The sequence below is a fragment of the Wolffia australiana genome, chromosome 12 (assembly GCF_029677425.1).
Source record: "Wolffia australiana isolate 7733 chromosome 12, ASM2967742v1".
NCBI lineage: Eukaryota > Viridiplantae > Streptophyta > Magnoliopsida > Alismatales > Araceae > Wolffia > Wolffia australiana.
Window position 1 is genome coordinate 5,949,447 of NC_135846.1, and position 17,135 is coordinate 5,966,581.

The window sequence follows — 17,135 nt, forward strand, 5'->3', positions numbered from 1 at the left end:
GGTGAGAGAGGGAGAGAGAGAAAGAGAAATGAAATAGAAAGAGGGGGTGAGAGAGGATAAGAGAGAGAGAGAGAGAGAGAGAGAAAGAAAGAGAGAGAGAGAAAAAGAGAGAGGGTGAGAGACAAAGAAAGGGAGAGAGGGGGTGAGAACTAGGGAGAGAGAGAAATAGAAATAGACAGTGAGAGGGGGAGAGAGATAAGAGAGGGAAAGAGAGATAAGAGAGAGAAGTAAAAAGAGAGAGTGACAGAGAAAGAAAGGGAGAGAGAGGGTGAGAAAGAGGAGATGGATGAAAGAGAGAGAGGAGAGAGATAAGAGAGAGAAAGGGAGGATGAGAGAGAGGAGATGGAGGAAAGAGAGGTAAGAGAGATAAGAGAGAGATAAGAGAGAGAAAGGGAGGGTGAGAGAGAGGAGATGGAGGAAAGAGAGAGAGGAGAGAGGAGAGAGATAAGAGAGAGAGAAAGGGAGGGTGAGAGGGAGGGGAGGGAGGAAAGAGAGAGAGGAGATGGAGGAAAGAGAGAGTGACAGAGAAAGAAAGGAAGAGAGAGGGTGAGAGAGAGGAGATGGAGGAAAGAGAGAGTGACAGAGAAAGAACGGGTGAGAGAGGGTGAGAGAGAGGAGATGGAGGAAAGAGAGAGTGACAGAGAAAGAACGGGTGAGAGAGGGTGAGAGAGAGGAGATGGAGGAAAGAGAGAGAGGAGAGAGAGAGATGTCGTTGGGCTCCACGACGGGGGTGTTGAATGTTGATTGTTGAAGGCGCGGCAGAACATGGGGATGCTCACCTAAAGTTGGGTGGGGTGGAAAGAGAGGAAGGAAGGGGAAGAGAGGAAGGGGAGTGGGGGTGGGCCTGCGCACTCTCGCCACCCACCGCCATTATCGCCGCCGCCGCCTCCACCGCTGTTCTTGCCGGATACAGCCCTCTTCGTGGCGTGATCGCCGACGCCCTACTCCCTCTGGGTGCGCCATTCTAGCAAAAAAGTGATCCGCGTGCCTCTCCCTCTCTCTCTCTCTCTACCCTTCCTCTCTCTCTCTCCACCCTTTCTCTCTCTCTCTCTCTCTCTCTCTCTCTCTCTTTACTCTTCCTCTCTCCTCTCTTCTTTTCAGAATTCAACGCTTGTCCTGGAACACGGAAACCCTTCTTCCATCTCTCTCTCTCTCTCTCTCCACTCTTTCTCTCTCTCTCTCTCAACATTTCCTCTCTCTCTACACTTCTCTCCTCGCTTCTTTTCAGAATTCAGCGCATGTCCTGGAACAAGGAAACCCTTCTTCCATCTCTCTCTCTACCATTCCTCTCTCTCTCTCCACCCTTTCTCTCTCTCTCTCTACACTTCATCTCTCCTCTCTTCTTTTCAGAATTCAGCGCTTGTCCTGGAACAAGGAAACCCTTCTTCCATCTCTCTCTCTACCATTCCTCTCTCTCTCTCTCCACCCTTTCTCTCTCTCTCTCTACACTTCATCTCTCCTCTCTTCTTTTCAGAATTCAGCGCTTGTCCTGGAACAAGGAAACCCTTCTTCCATCTCTCTCTCTCTGTACTCTTCCGCTCTCTCTCTACCCTTCCTCTCTCTCTCTCCACCCTTTCTCTCTCTCTCTCTCTACTCTTCCTCTCCCTCTCTTCTTTTCATAATTCAACGCACGCCCTGGAACGAGGAAACCCTTCTTCCATCTCTCCCTCTCCCCTTCCGTCTTTCTATCTGTATATGTGTTTTATCTTTTTCATATCTCTCTCTTTCTATCTATCTCTATCTCTCTTCATCTCCTCTTATATATTTCTATCTCCATCTTTCTCTCTAAGTATGTATCTCTGGAGGTATTTCTATCTATCTCTATCTCTATTTATATATCTCTGTCTTTCTTTATCTCTATTTATATATCTCTCTACCTCTATCGCTATCTGTTACCATAACTAGAACTCTATATCTATCTATCTCTACTGCTCTATCTATCTCCATCTCTCTATCTAAATCTCAATTTCTATCTCCATCTCTGTCTGTAACTATATCCATCTCTTTCTCGATCTATCTCTTCCTCTATCTCATTCTGTAACTATCGCTTCCTCTATCTCGATCTCTTCCTCTATCTCATTCTGTAACTATCGCTTTCTCTATCTCGATCTCTTCCTCTATCTCAGTCTGTAACTTTGTCTATAGCTCTATCTCAATCTCTTCCTCTATCTGTAACTGTATCTATATCTCTGTCTGTAACAATAACTATCTTTCTATCTCTCTCTATCTGTAACTATATCTCTATATCTGTAAATGTATCTTTATCTCTATCTCTATCACTCTTTATATCCCTCACAATAGGTCTCTATATCCATCTATTTCTATCTCTGTTTCTGTCACTATTTCTACCTCTTCTCTATATATCTATATATATCGATAATTAGATCTATCCATCTATATCTATCTCTATCTGTATCACTTTATCTATGTCTCTCTATCTATATTCCATTTATCTATCTAGCTGGTTGTTATCTTGAATGCTAGAACTGTGGGATGCAGTGCTACTTGAATCTTTCACAAGGCAGAGGCGGATAATGAGGACGGATGCAAAAAGACTAGTCTTGGAAGAGATAGAGATGGAAAGGATTATGCAAAAAAAAGTAGTTTCCAACGCTGTCCCACCTGTTTCTTGGCTTCAAATCTATGTTTTTGGAAGACCCAATTATATTATATCTTTCATAATTCAACAAGGTTTAAATAATGTGAGATCGAGATGGCGATAGAAGAAAGACAGATATAGAGATAGAGACAGAGATAGCGAGCTAAATAGAAAGCCAGTGAGTGAATGAGAGAGAAAAATAGAGGGAGATAAAGCGAGGCAAGGGGAGAAATGGAGAGAGATTGAGCGATAGCGATAGAGAGAGAAATGGGGAGTCAGAGAAATAGATAGAGAAGGGAGATAGATAGAAAACTAGAGAGAGATAGAATGCGCGCGGATCTGGAGACCAAGAACGGGAGTCTGCCAGGAATTTGCTTATGCTAGATGCGTGGCAGACAAGTCTGCCTTCGCGTGTGCGGTTCCACCATCGGCTTTCTGTTTTTCTATCTCTCTCTCTCTCTCTCTCTCTCTCTCTCCTTCCCTTGGTGGGATAGCTAAACATTGGAGATTAAGGCAATCTCTCTCTCTCTCCATCTCTCTAACTCTTCAGATCGGAGGCAACTGCCTGAGAGATTAAAGAATCAGCTCACTTCTGCCGGCAGCCGTCATACGGTCGTGGCGATTCTCAGCGATCTTCTTACTCTTATGGGCCCCTGCCAGAATAGAGTTCCGAGCTTCAAGTAAATATAAGCCGTATCTGGCATGCTAAGAGATAAGACGGCTTGTCGACGACTCTGTCTCTCTCATGAAAGACTAGGCGTGGGAGGAAAGATAGATGAGGGGAGAGAGCATAACACAGATAGAGATATAGGAAGAGAAGGAGATAGAGAGATAGATACATAGATGGATAGATAGAGAGAGCATAGAAAAGAGTGATAAATGATACAGCTTCGACGACTCTCTATCGAAATAATAGGGGAAAGATAGATGAAGGGGGGGGAGAGGCTCTCAGAGATAGAGAGATAGTGAGGGGAGATAGAGAGAGTAAAATAAGAGATCGAGAAGTGGTACAGCTTCCTGCCACCCCCTCAATCTCCCTCGAAAAACCAGGCATTGGGGAAAGAAAGATAAAGAGAGAGGAAAACAGAGATAGAGAGACAATGACAGAATGACATATATATAATGAGATAGAGAGGGAGGGAGGGAGGGAGGGAGGGAGGGAGAGAGAGAATGATATTTATGTATGTGAGATATAGAGAGAGACAGAGGGAGAGCAATAGAGAGAGAGAGGGAGATAGATATATATATATAGAGAGAGAAAGAGAGAGAGAAAGAGGGAGAGAGAGAGTAAGAGAGATATATAGAGATAGAGATAGATAAAGAGATGGAGAGAGAGAAAGAAAGTGAGAGAGAAAGAGAGGGAGAGAGAGAGATAGATATATATATAGAGAGAGAGGGAGAGAGAGATACAGAGAGAGAGAGGGAGAGAGTGAGTTAGAGAGATATATAGAGATAGAGATAGATAGAGATATATATATATATAGAGAGAGAGAGGGAGAGAGAGATAGAGAGAGAAAGAGAGAGAGAGGGAGAGAGAGAGTTAGAGAGATATATAGAGATAGAGATAGATAGAGATATATAGAGAGAGAGAGAAAGAAAGAGTGAGAGAGAAAGAGAGGGAGAGAGAGATAGAGAGAGAGAGGGAGAGAGAGATAGAGAGAGCGAGAGAGAGAGAGAGGGAGAGAGAGAGAGAGAGAGCGAGAGAGAGAGAGAGAGGGAGAGAGAGATAGAGAGAGAGAGGGAGAGAGAGATAGAGAGAGGGAGAGAGAGAGAGAGAGAGAGAGAGAGAGAGAGAGAGAGAGAGAGAGAGAGAGAGAGAGAGAGAGAGAGAGAGAGAGAGAGAGAGAGAGAGAGAGAGAGAAAGAGAGAGAGGGAGAGAGAGGGAGAGAGAGAGAGAGAGAGAGAGAGAGAGAGAGAGAGAGAGAGAGAGAGAGAGAGAGAGAGAGAGAGAGAGAGAGAGAGAGAGAGAGAGAGAGAGAGAGAGAGAGAGGGAGAGAGAGAGAGAGAGAGAGAGAGAGAGAGAGAGAGAGAGAGAGAGAGAGAGAGAGAGAGAGAGAGAGAGAGAGAGAGAGAGATATGGTACAGGCTCTGTCCTTGCCTAGATCGGGAGGATCTAAGTAATTGTATGTAGTTGAAGTGACGTAGGCGCCGAAGGGGCACGCACATGTATGTAAGATAGATGCACCACGCAAGCCTTTCATGTCTAGGTCGTGTCCGTGGAAGGAGGGTTAGAAGAAGAGGTACAGAAAAAGAGAGGGAAAGGTAGAAGAAGAGGAAGAGAGAAAGAGAGAGGGAGCTAGAGAGAGAGAGAGGTCCCTTGGTTTCTTGTGTGTTCTGCTGCCTTCCTCTTCCTCAGCTCCGGGGGGAGGTTTTTGAAGGAAAAGGAGAGGGTTAGAGAGAGAAAGAGATGGACTGCATGGATACTGCTCTTTGGCAGCCCGCAAGTCTGGACGCGAGGCATCTTCTGAATGTCTGATTCTTAATCTTCATCATCTTCTTCTTCCTCTTTCCCTTAGACTTTCTTCATATTCCTGAGATGTTCGAATGGTGATGACGGAGTCTCTCTCTCTCTCTCTCTCTCTCTCTCTCTCCCATTCTCATCTTTTGGCTTTCCCCTCTTTCCCACTGGCTTTTGAATGTAGCTTCGCCTTTTGCTCTCTCCTTCTTCTCTCTCTCTCTCTCCCGGATGTAGACTTTATCATCATCGTGTCTGTTCTTGAATGATTCTATAGGGTAAGAGGAAGGCAAAACCGGGGTTTGTTCTCAGTTACGCCTTGCAAAAGCAAGAATTCCTTCTTTTCTCCACATGTTTATCCTCTTTGATTATCGTCTACTTTCACTTTTCCTTAACGCATCGATCAGTCTGATAAACAAAACCCTTTTACTTTCGATCCATCTGTTTTCTCTTCAAGAAAACCCCTTAGTCATTCCTCCAATCCAATTCTGCTCTTGTTTCCCTCCGTCTCTATCCTGTTTTTCTCTCTTTTCTAGGAAATTTTGCTACTCCTTCAACCTGCACCTCGCCCAATCTCTTCTTCTTCTTCTTCTTCTCCTCTCTCTCTCTCTCTATGGTATCTATTTATCTATCCATCTATCATGTTCTTTCTCTTTCCATCTGGCTGTCCACATATCTTGTTCTTTCTCCTTCCATCTATCTCTCCACCTATCTTGCTCTTTCTCTTTCTATCTATCTATCCACCTATATTGTTCTTTCACTTTCCATCCAGATATCTACCCATCTTGTTCTTTTTCTTGCCATCTATCTATGCGTCTATCTTGTTCTCTGTCTCTCTATCAATTTATCTCCCTATTTCATCCTCTCCATATCTCTCTATGTCTATCTACCTCCCTGACTCTCTTTCTGTCTTTATCCAACTCTATCAATCTCTCTCTCTCTCTCTCTCTCTCTCTCTCTCTCTCTTAAAATCGTATTCTCCCTCTATTTATCCATATGTATCTATCGACTTATATTATTCTCTATAGATTCATCTATCTAAATGTACCTCTATAGTTCTCTCTTATAGTTAACATTTTCCATCATGTTCAAGATACAAAGTTCATTCTGATAAAAGATGGTGATCATATCAGTCTCCTAGGAGATGGAATCTTCTTTTCTCTTGACATATTTTTACCTACCATCCCTTCTCTCCAAGTATTATTCTCATTGGCGCAGAATAAACCCATTTCCTTCATTTAGGAGTAAGCATCATTGTTCTTCTTGGTGGAAACCCTCCCCAATTATCTAAACCCATTACCTGTCTTTGTTTTCTCTCTTCTTGAATTTCAGCCGACAGAGAAATCTTCTTCTTTCTGTAACACCCCTCGGTTCTATTTCATTGGGAATTTTCTCTCCATCCCTCACTATATATACATATATCAATATTCATATTCAGTCTTGCACTATCAGACCCATTTATTTTGTATTTTTCTTTCCTCTTCACTCCCAGCGGATTTCCCTACCAGAAAACATTGTGCCTTCGGTTTCTCTCTACCGACGTTTTACTCGAACATGTACAATGTTCACTCCCTGTAGAAGTGTTCCCAGTGTTCTACTCAGTGGATGTCACATTGTTTCTATTTTCATTCTCTCACCATCTATTTCTGAATCTTCATCTCTCTAGCGGTTTTCAGGAGATGGGACAGGGGATGGCGAACCCAACCGAATAAGTAATATATATTCTATCTTGCATTCCATGACCCATTTCTTTTCCTCTTTTCTTCTCCTTCGCTTCTTCTATCTCTCTCTAACGACGCTTTACTCCTGGAGCATGAACCATTTCTCATTCATCAAAGAAGTAATCCGTGTTCTGCTTACTGGAACTCACTCGTTTTCAGTTTTCATCTCTATGGTGAGTTTCATATGGGATGGAAATGGTCTCCAATCTCTCTCCCTATAAATATATTCCATTTCCCACTTCATGACCCATTTCTTCTCTAGTTTACCTTCTCCCTCGCTCCCAACGGATTTCACAATGCACCTTCAATCTCTCTCAACCGATGTTTTACTCCTTGAACATCTACCAGTTCTCTCTCATTGAAGAAGTGATCCTAGTCTTCTTTTTGCTGGATCAATCAATCGTTCCATCTCCAGCGCTTTTAGGCAGATGGGAACGGGGATGGTGAACTCACCAATAGAGACTATGGTTAACCCAGAAAAATACGTGTCTCTATATTCCATCTTACACTAGATGATCCGTTTCTTCTCCTTCACTTCCAACTTATTTCACTTCCAATATATCTCTCTACCGACGTTTTACTCCTTGAACATGAACCGCATCTCTCTCTAGAGTTTTACTCAGCGGATCTCACACTATTTCTTCTTTCTTTCTCTTTTTATCTCTCTCTTCATTTTTATATCTATGGTGTTTTCAGGATATGGGAATGGGGATGGTGAACCCATCAATGGAGAGCATGATGGCGCCATCAAACAAGCCAGAGAGAAGGCCTCGGCCACACAAGGAACAACCTCTAAGCTGCCCTCGCTGCCACTCTTCAAACACCAAGTTCTGCTACTACAACAACTACAGCCTCTCCCAGCCGAGGTACTTCTGCAAGACCTGTCGCAGGTACTGGACCGAGGGCGGCTCTTTGAGAAACGTCCCCGTTGGCGGCGGATCAAGAAAGAACAAGAAGCACATCCCCACCGTCCCTTCTTCATCATCATCAAGATCCTACGGCTCTGCTTTGCCGAGGAGCTCCCCCGATCTTCTTCTTCCTCCAAAGTTTCACGACGAGCTGAGCCCGTTCGCGTCGGCGTTTGGTTTTCAGGATTGTCGGGTTCCTGCGGAAATGAGTTTTCCTCTGGAAGCTGTCTCTGGAGACGGAGTTTTTGGCGGTGTTCATGCGGAAACTGCACAGATGAACGCGGATTTGGGATTTGAAGGGACTTTGAGTCAAGCCGGAGAGGTTTCTGGGCTCTGGAATGGGCTTGTGGGTGGTTGCTATCCATGGTAGGAGATAAACTAAAAAATGGGTTGTGTTTTTTTTTTCTCTTCTTAACTCATACTTCGATCAAGGCTGATGGTTTTGAAATTCCCTCGATGTGAGGAGTAAGTGTTAAGGTTCCTCTTTGTTTTTTCAATGAAGGAATGGTTGTGTTTCTTCCCGCTACCGGTTAATGATGATGATTGAGTCGTAGATTGTTCCGATATTATTTTGTGGTCATTTGTTTCTTCGTTTGGTTTTTACTCTTCTTGTTTGATCCTCATGTTCCGTATTGCCCGCTGATTCTTGCGGATAGAGAGCACCAAATAAAAAAAAGGAATGAGTTTGTGTGATCACATTTCTCCTTCTCGTCCACGGTGGGTGAGGAGAGAGAGAGAGAGTATTGAACTGTGGGAACTGATAATGTTCATGTTATCTATGCCCACCTACATCCAAATCCGTCCGTGAAGCCATCCATCTATATTTCTAGCTCTCTATCCATCTATTTGGTGATCAATCTATCTATCAATATACATATATTTATCAACTGATCTACTAATCTATCTATCTATCTAGTTATCTGTTTATCCCTTTAACTTTATAATATATCTCGCCGTCTAACACGGCCTAGATTGAGCTTGCTTTCTTCTTCCCCCTCTTTCTCTCTCTCTCTGTCGATATATAAAAATATATATCAACTCTTAGTCTCTTACTCTCCCCCTTCCCTGCAGTCTTAGAACGTCATCTGAAGATCTAAAAAATATGAAGATAAGGACAGACGCTCGATTTCTCTCTCTCTCTCTCTCTCGCCTCTCACCTTCTCTGGCTGCCTTGGAACGTCACCAGAAGATCTAAACAATATGAAAATACAGGGACGCTTGCTTTCTCTCTCTCTCTCTCTCTCTCCGGTGCTTTAGAACGCCATAAGAAGATCTAAATCATTCGAAGATACAGAAAAACGCTCTCTCTCTCTCTCTCTCTCTCCAAGTATTCATGGATTTTGAACTGCTTTTTAGAGAGCGTCTTCAAAGTGACTTAGCATGGAAAAAGAAAGATGCGAAACGACGGCCCAGAAGCCTATGCTGACACCTGCCAACCACGGCACAGAATCTCATTTGCGGTACGAGACGAAGGAAGAGGACAAACTCTTCTCCGCCCAAGAAAATAAAAAATAAAAAGGAAAAGTTTGGCTCTGCCCCCGGCGGCGGAAGAGAAGAGATTATAAAAACCAAAGAAAGAAACGTGCAGGGTAAAAGGGCCATGATCGACCAGTTCTTTCACAATCTAGCGTTTGTTGTCTGCTGCGCAACAGGTAAAACGAGCGAGTGGGGCTTGCATTACCCGGAAATTCTCATTCCATAAGAGAAAGGCCCGAGACACATGAATGGGTGGATAGATAAATAGATAGACGGACATATTGACAGATAAGATAGATATATAAATGGATGGATAGATAAATAGATAGATAAATGGGTGGATAGAATTGACAGACTGATAGATGAGAGATAGATAAATGGGTGGATAGATACACGCACTGATAGATAAGATAGATAAATGGGTGGAAAGATAAATAGATAGATACACCGAATGATAGACAAGATAGAAGATAAATGGGTGGAAAGATAAATAGACAGATACACCGAATGATAGACAAGATAGATAGATAAATGGGTGGAAAGATAAATAGATAGATACACCGAATGATAGACAAGATAGATAGATAAATGGGTGGAAAGATAAATGGATAGATAGACAGATTGACAGAAAAGATAAATAGATAAATGGATAGGTATAGGCCGGAGTTAGAGTGATCTAGGCTGTGTTAAAAACTCGCATCGTATTGGGTTTCTGAGCTACTCAGCTTGTGCAGAGGCCAGAGTTAGACTGAACGCGATGGCTCACTGATAGAGATGGGGACCCTCCTGTGGATTCTTGCAATAATAAGCTCTCATGCAACGCAGCCCATGAAGCTCAGATTTGTCTCTGTCCTCAAATGAGACCTCCCCTCTGAAAACTTCTGTAAGAGGAAAGTCTAGGTCTGAGCAGGGATTCTATAGGACCACAGTTGGAACAAGAATTCCTTGCAAGGTTAGTTTTTTGTGCCCAGAGAAGGCGACAAGTAGGTAGGTAATGAATAAAGAAAGGGGGTCGTCTTGTCTTACCCTTCTCTGTTGGGCTCTAGAATGATTTGAATAGTTCAAGGCTGATATCCAGGGGGGACCCAAGTTTATTTGGTGATCCTAGAAGTCTCTGATCAGTTTTTTTAATGGACATCCTTAGCCTTGAATCTCACACAGTAGCTCCAAAATCAGTTGATGTACCAAAAAAAATCACTAGCTAGAGGAGGTTTTTGGCGCAGCCAATATTCTTTTCTTGCAGGTCCATCCCGTTGATAGATTTAGGTGGTCCAACTAGTAAATTTTTCACTTTTCTAGGGCACAGACCAGATGGTTTATTTCAAATTAGTTGAAATAAAGCCGATAATTTTGACTTAGTCTCTAAATAATGTCAAGTCTTGGGCCAGCGGATCAGTGTTGTCCCTCAAAATTTTGAATATAATTCAACGAATATACACAAATAACTGGCTTTCATATTTATAAATGCTAGGATTCATAGTTCAATGCTAAAGGCTGATGTGTTTTCTTCGTGACAAGGATAATAACTATATAATATCTTTATAATCAGAACGATGATATTTAATATCATTATCTAATTGGGTACAGCGTCGACTCTTCCATTAATTTCTACATTGTCCTCTTAGACCGTTAGCACCTACTCCCATTCATACCTCCCAAGTATGGAACACAACTCATATAGGATCACCTGACACTATAGTTGTCTCCATGAGTCGTACAAGTTTTCTAGGATACAAACGTTAACATAGGCTAACCAAACAATGTAAACAAATCATGGCATCTTTCAAATATATATTAAAATTTGAAATCACACTATTGCATAATATAACCTTAATAGCTGGTTTTAGTGAAATGGAAGGCACCTATATTTTGAGAACAATTTTTTTTTTCTAAATTCTTCCACTATGGTTTCTACTTTCTTTAAGTATGCACTATTCATAAATATTTTATTTTAATGTTTGACTCTTGAAAATATTGTCACTTTTTTACCACTTTGGATCTCGATGAAATAAAATTTCACTTTTGAAGTTAAACTTTTGAAGCTTAGCATTATTTACCTTAGTTTTAGTGATATTAAACTTTTGAAGTTTTCTATTTTAATATTATTGACCTTCGAGGCCAAGAATGAAGTTACAAATGACTCACTGGAGGCTATATGAGTGTAATCCTAGAGGTGTATGGATGATGGATGATTGGGCCAAGGATGGTGCATTTGGGATTTAATAAAGACTAATGAAGTTGAATCTAGTTTGGCACATCAACCTGTTGGTCTTGGAGAAGCACATGAGCTGATGTGATGGTCCCATCCTGCAGCATATTTAGGTACAACATAAAATATATTTATAAACATTTTCTTTGTGGATAGAGAATGTTAACTTGCTATTTCACAAGGAAATTTACAATTAATTTTTTGGTTGGGGATGAATTGACCATCCATTAGTTATGACATATTTTGTAAAATCTAGAAGTTGTATGCTATCCAAGACTCTGTTTTATAAGTCTTTTTTTGCCATAAAATATGGGAGCAGGACAGAGTGAGGGATGTTGCAATAAGAGAAAGCTAATTGCTCAATGATAAAACACTAATTAATACCTTGTAATTTCCATATTTATTTACTATAAAAATATTATACTTGTGTGTTATTAGGCTTCAAGTGATTAAATATATTTTTAGAAGTAAATTTTGATTTTTGTGTATCCTTGGTATTTAATGAATTTTGTTGACATCATATTATAACTTTCTGCGTCGGAATATATTTTATGCATTTTTTGACTCTAAATTCGTAGGAATGATATTTTATACATTAAAATATGTTTTTTTTATAAACCATTATGAATAATATTTGATCTTATAGGAACTTTTTAAGGGTTTTTGGCTTCCCCCTTCCACATGTTTCTATTCAATTCAATTAAATTGCAATAAATCAATTGGTACATCCAATAATTGAAAAATGTTATAATGGCCAATCATGAGATGACATACTTTTTTATTTTTTTATGCATGGACCAATAGAAAAGATCTGAATTGAATTACAATAAATGCAATCAAGCAGAATGAGAAAAAAGACGTGTCTCAGCATTATGAACTGTGTGGTACCCCCATGGGTGAGGTTCCCATTGGCAGAAAATGGAATATGATAATTCATGGAAGGCGCAAACCCATCACTATATCACACAATTAACCTTTAATCATTGCTCACATTTTCCTTTAACTATGACAATGGCATATGGCCCCATTATATTTTGTAAAATTTTATAAACTTTATATGCACTGCCATCTCAGGGATCCAACGGTTATTTTCATTCATTTCATGTTTGTCTTATTCTACTTAGACTCATGTGGCATTATTAGAGCCACCGATTGAGGACAACAGTGAAATATGAGGCACTGACTAATGGGTTTTTGGGGCCTTGCTAGACATTACCCAAACTTGATCGTGTATTGGAATATCAAATTAAATACATATCTGGAAACTAAAACATAGAAAAAACTAAAACAAGAGATTCGCACAGATTGAATCCATGATTTCATGGTTTCTTGAAGCCATTCAGATGTCCTTCCTCTAGATGTATCCTAATGATCTTTAAAGTGGTGGACTTCCTCTTATTTTCCACAAACTTTATTGTTGGACATCTAATTTTGCCTCTCCAGTCTTTATAGAAACAACAGTCAAGGAAGATGAAGACAAGAAAGGGGAGGTCACTCAAAATGACTTGTACTATTATTACATCACGATGCCCATTTATAAATTAATGGGAATATTTAATAAAACATTAGAAACCTATAGAATACTCAACAATGCCCAAAATTATTTTGTGTGACCCGGTTGTACTCAATATGAGTCTAGCTAAAAATGTCAATTGCCTAGTAAACATTATTTGGCCAATTTTATTCATTAACTATATCACATATATGGTATTAATCAAGGATTGATTTCATCCAATCAATTGGTCAAGTTGGCAACTCATTGGTTGCCAAGCTACTCATCCCCTAGAAGATGCAAAGGATTTTGACAACTTTCTCATGTAACCTTTAGCATCGTCAGTTATAGTTTATGTATAATCCTCCATCTGCTGAGACTCTCAAATGAGTTTAGGATAAAACTAATCCTCAAGCCTTAATTGGTCATTCTGATCAGTACTCATACATGGAAAATCATAAGCTGAATTTTACAGTAATGACCTAGGTTAATTACTATTGGTGTTTGTAATCAACTTATACAATAATATTACCCTCTATCTTAAAATGTACATGATGAGTAGAGGGGTCTATCACACGGAGGCAGAGTTCAAGGATTTTACTCAAGCTATTTAAAAAGTAGTTTTTGTAAATTTAATCTTGATTAAATTTACAAAAACTACTTTAGTGAAGATTATATTTCCAAGGCTAAATGGGGATGATTTTGTTTTACTTTCAATTTTAAATAAAGGATAGATCCTTAGTGATCACAAGAGAATAAAATTGAGAAGAGGGAGGTAGGAGATATGAGAGTATATTTAGAGAATATAGGTCCACACTTAATTCAACCTGATCCTTAAAAGAAGATCTGGAATAAGAAGTGTAACAAGATAATTAGAGTACTTAATATAGGGTTCTTAAAAAATTATAGTTGTTGAAGATTGTGGGGATTTAGAAGTAAGGGATGAATAGATAATTCATCTAATTTTTATAGTATTATTTCATCTGATAATAGAATTTGGTCATTACCTAACTTCGTCTTGAATCAGGACAAGGGCTAGTACTTTTGACCCAAGGTGATTTACGAGAGCACAAATCAAGATCAATGAAGATGGAAACTAAATATGAAATAAAATACCAGGACAATAGTTGATCCTAGGAGATCTTCCCTCTGACTACAGGCTGTTGTCGGGCATCTAAAAATGAAAAAAAGAGAGCAAAATAGGGTTTTATACCTAGGGTAAAGGGGTGAGATAATTCCACTTTTGCTCCTAAGTATCCTATATTTTCTTTAGTTTTCGGGCTCCTCTAGTCAATCCATCCATATAAATGGAAATATGATACACTGAAGAACTAGCCCTCAAAATTTGAGCTCAATCCAATGGTTGGATATTCAGATATTAACATTTGAATTCGGAGCAATATAAGACGTTTGATCCTTTTGGCCTTCTCTCTCTTAAAAAAATTAGCAGAAAATCCATCTGCATTTGCAAAATTTTATTTGGATGCCGCCCTAGAAATATTTAGATATATGGCCCTTAGCTCCTATTTCACTTGTAAAATTTCAAAAAAACCCCTCTACTCTTCCAAAACAAGTTAAAATTCCAAAAACTTCAATAAAATATGAGATTTAGGCCTGCAAAAACTATCGAGAGCAGTTTTAGATACTTTTTCTTCATCTCCTCCGCTAAATAATTTATAGAAAAATCAGTAGAAATAAGGAAAATTCAGGAGAATATACTAAATATATATTTGTTTCATTTTCGTATGATAATATGGAATTATAATCGTTTAAGTTCAAATAATAATGCAATTTGTAGGAAAGTAATACTAGATATTTCAAGTACCTTGGCTAGGGTTTTTACTACATTATCCTCTGTGAGAAATCTCATCTAATATTGAGGGTGGATAATCTCATTTTGATTACATAATCACCTTTGTGGGCTTGTTGCTTCATCTAGGCTAGGATGGTTATAATCTCATGATCAAAGACCTATATGTCATAGCTATACTATTGTCTTTGGTATCTCATGTCTAAAGATAACACAAACCCATCAAATGAATCAACTAGATTGACACTCCGTATAATATCATTCAGGGATTCATAGAGATCAATTCAGTGAACTCTTACCAAAGATTACCCACCATCTATCCCTGGTGTCTCCACATGGCTACATCACATGTCACTCTCATCATATGAGTGGGATTAGTTGATATTTCTCCAAATATTTTGATGGCCTTCTCCAATGTACCCTGAATAGGAATATTTGATGCAGCCTTAGTACACGAACAATATAGGAATATGACTTGAATCCACAAGCCTTATCCTGTACTTGAAGGAGCTAAGTCCTGAATCCACAGAACTAGCCTATCCAACCCTTGAATTCACAAGGGGTTGTACTTGAATCCACAAGCACAGAAGCACTCTCTTACAAAGAGAACACTCAGTAGGAAGAAACAATTGTTTCAATAAGACAACAGATTTCAATCATCCTCATTCAGGGGTACATGGGGGCCTTATATAGGCCACAACAAGCGCAGGGTCATCCATAACATTGAGAAAAACAATTCTGACAAGCTAAAACAGAGGATAAGCAGCCTGACAGGCCTGAACAGAGATATCCTGTAGATTCTGGGGCCTGTATTAGCTGTTAGGAGATATTTGTGTGGCTCTCGAAGATCCTCATGGGACAAAACAGAAGTTATGCAGCCCTGACAAGTTAGAGCAAAGATCCTGGCAGAAGAAGAATCTGGCAGAGAATTATGTCAAAAGATCTTCTTAGAGAAAATCCTGTCAGAAGATCTTTTTAGAGAAAATATGGTAGAAGATCTTGTCAAAGAAAATCATGTCAAAGGATTTTGAGGGACTCTACGTATATTTCTGCAGATTCTTTTAGTTCTAAAAGAATCTTCTTCTTGGGCCACAAGTTGCCAATGGGCCTCAGAAAATGGGCTTCTAGGCTACATCAATATTGAACACATGTTTACAGACTAATTCATCATCCTATAATTATCTGATCATAATTCACTTAGTCATGAACTTCAATCATAAGCATCATAAGTGAATTATAATAAATACGTTATAAAAATGAAATATTAAACAAGGTGTGGAATATGTGATTGGCTTGCATGTGATAATATTTCCAAAAATAATTAAAAAACTATTTGGGAATATTAAGGATTTGAAACTATAAAGTTGATAAAGTTGTAGTACGAGCGGTACTGACAAGGAGAGAGCAATTATTGAGTAAAATTAATGGCCAATATAAATGGAATATCACACAATCTAGTTCTCAAATCAAGAAGAAATTTTTAGGGCAAAATTTTAATTTTCCCATGTTTATATCCATGCCTTGAGATCTATAAATTCAGGTTCTGATTTATGTAAAAAACATCTATAAACCTTCATCCTTTGGTTGTAAGCATTTGAACGAGAATGAGTTTCAGAGATCCATCAGGATTGTTCTTGGTGATTGAGATGGAACACCTGAGAAATAGAGAAGCTTACCCACATCCTTCGATCATCATGGTATTGGCGGGAGATAAAAACATAGGCTAAATCCGCTTGTCTTACACTGTTCCATCATCATCATAACTATCAGCTTATATCGACATAATTGTCTTACAAAATCTTTTATTATCACAAACATGCTACTTAATATCATTATCTTATGCGAGGCAGTAGAAACTATTCCATGCTACTTAACTACTCTCTTCTTAGATTGTTACTACCTAATCCCTTAAGACCTCTGAAGTATAGAACACAACTCAAATTCTCCACAACTTAGATAGAAATCATTTTATTGACGTTTTATTTATTTTATGGTGAAATTAAAATGGATGCATGAATTGCATCATTTTATCAAACCTAAACATTTTGTTAATATTTTTATTAAATTTATAGGACTGATTTTTCTCACTCAAATATTTTTTAACATCAATAATTTTAAACAATCAAATATAACTATTTCATATCTCTTCATCTTAAACTCTTATGACATGTAAATATTTATTTACTTCATTAATCTATTATAATTAAATGATATGTTGCTTACTATCATTAATATTATTATCCCTCATTCCTGTCTATCATTCCTTTTGTCTTCCACTAAAAATAAATTCACTTGTCATTAAATTCAAAAATCAAAATACCCCTATACTTAATATATATATCTATCCTATCCTACGTATAACCTAAATATCACTTACACTGAATAACCCTACTAACTATATATCCCACTAAACATATTAACCCTAGTATCTATCTTAATCTCTCCCTTCATTATAACACCCTATG

General features: G+C 39.0%; 1 protein-coding gene across 5 annotated transcripts; it reads left to right on the forward strand.

The window, feature by feature from the left end:
• The first annotated feature begins 4,799 nt into the window (after positions 1 to 4,799).
• Positions 4,800 to 8,209, forward strand: LOC144710701 (dof zinc finger protein DOF2.5-like). Of its 5 annotated transcripts, none has more exons than XM_078584533.1 (2): positions 4,800 to 5,069; positions 7,472 to 8,209. In XM_078584533.1, exons 1-2 carry the CDS (start codon positions 5,007 to 5,009, stop codon positions 8,051 to 8,053), a joined length of 645 nt encoding a protein of 214 aa, XP_078440659.1. In that variant the 5' UTR covers positions 4,800 to 5,006; the 3' UTR covers positions 8,054 to 8,209. The 5 variants fall into 5 exon arrangements, with proteins under 5 accessions (XP_078440659.1, XP_078440662.1, XP_078440661.1 ...); XM_078584536.1 differs by lacking the exon at positions 4,800 to 5,069 and adding an exon at positions 5,153 to 5,332; XM_078584535.1 differs by lacking the exon at positions 4,800 to 5,069 and adding an exon at positions 5,361 to 6,766.
• Positions 8,210 to 17,135: the final 8,926 nt, after the last annotated feature.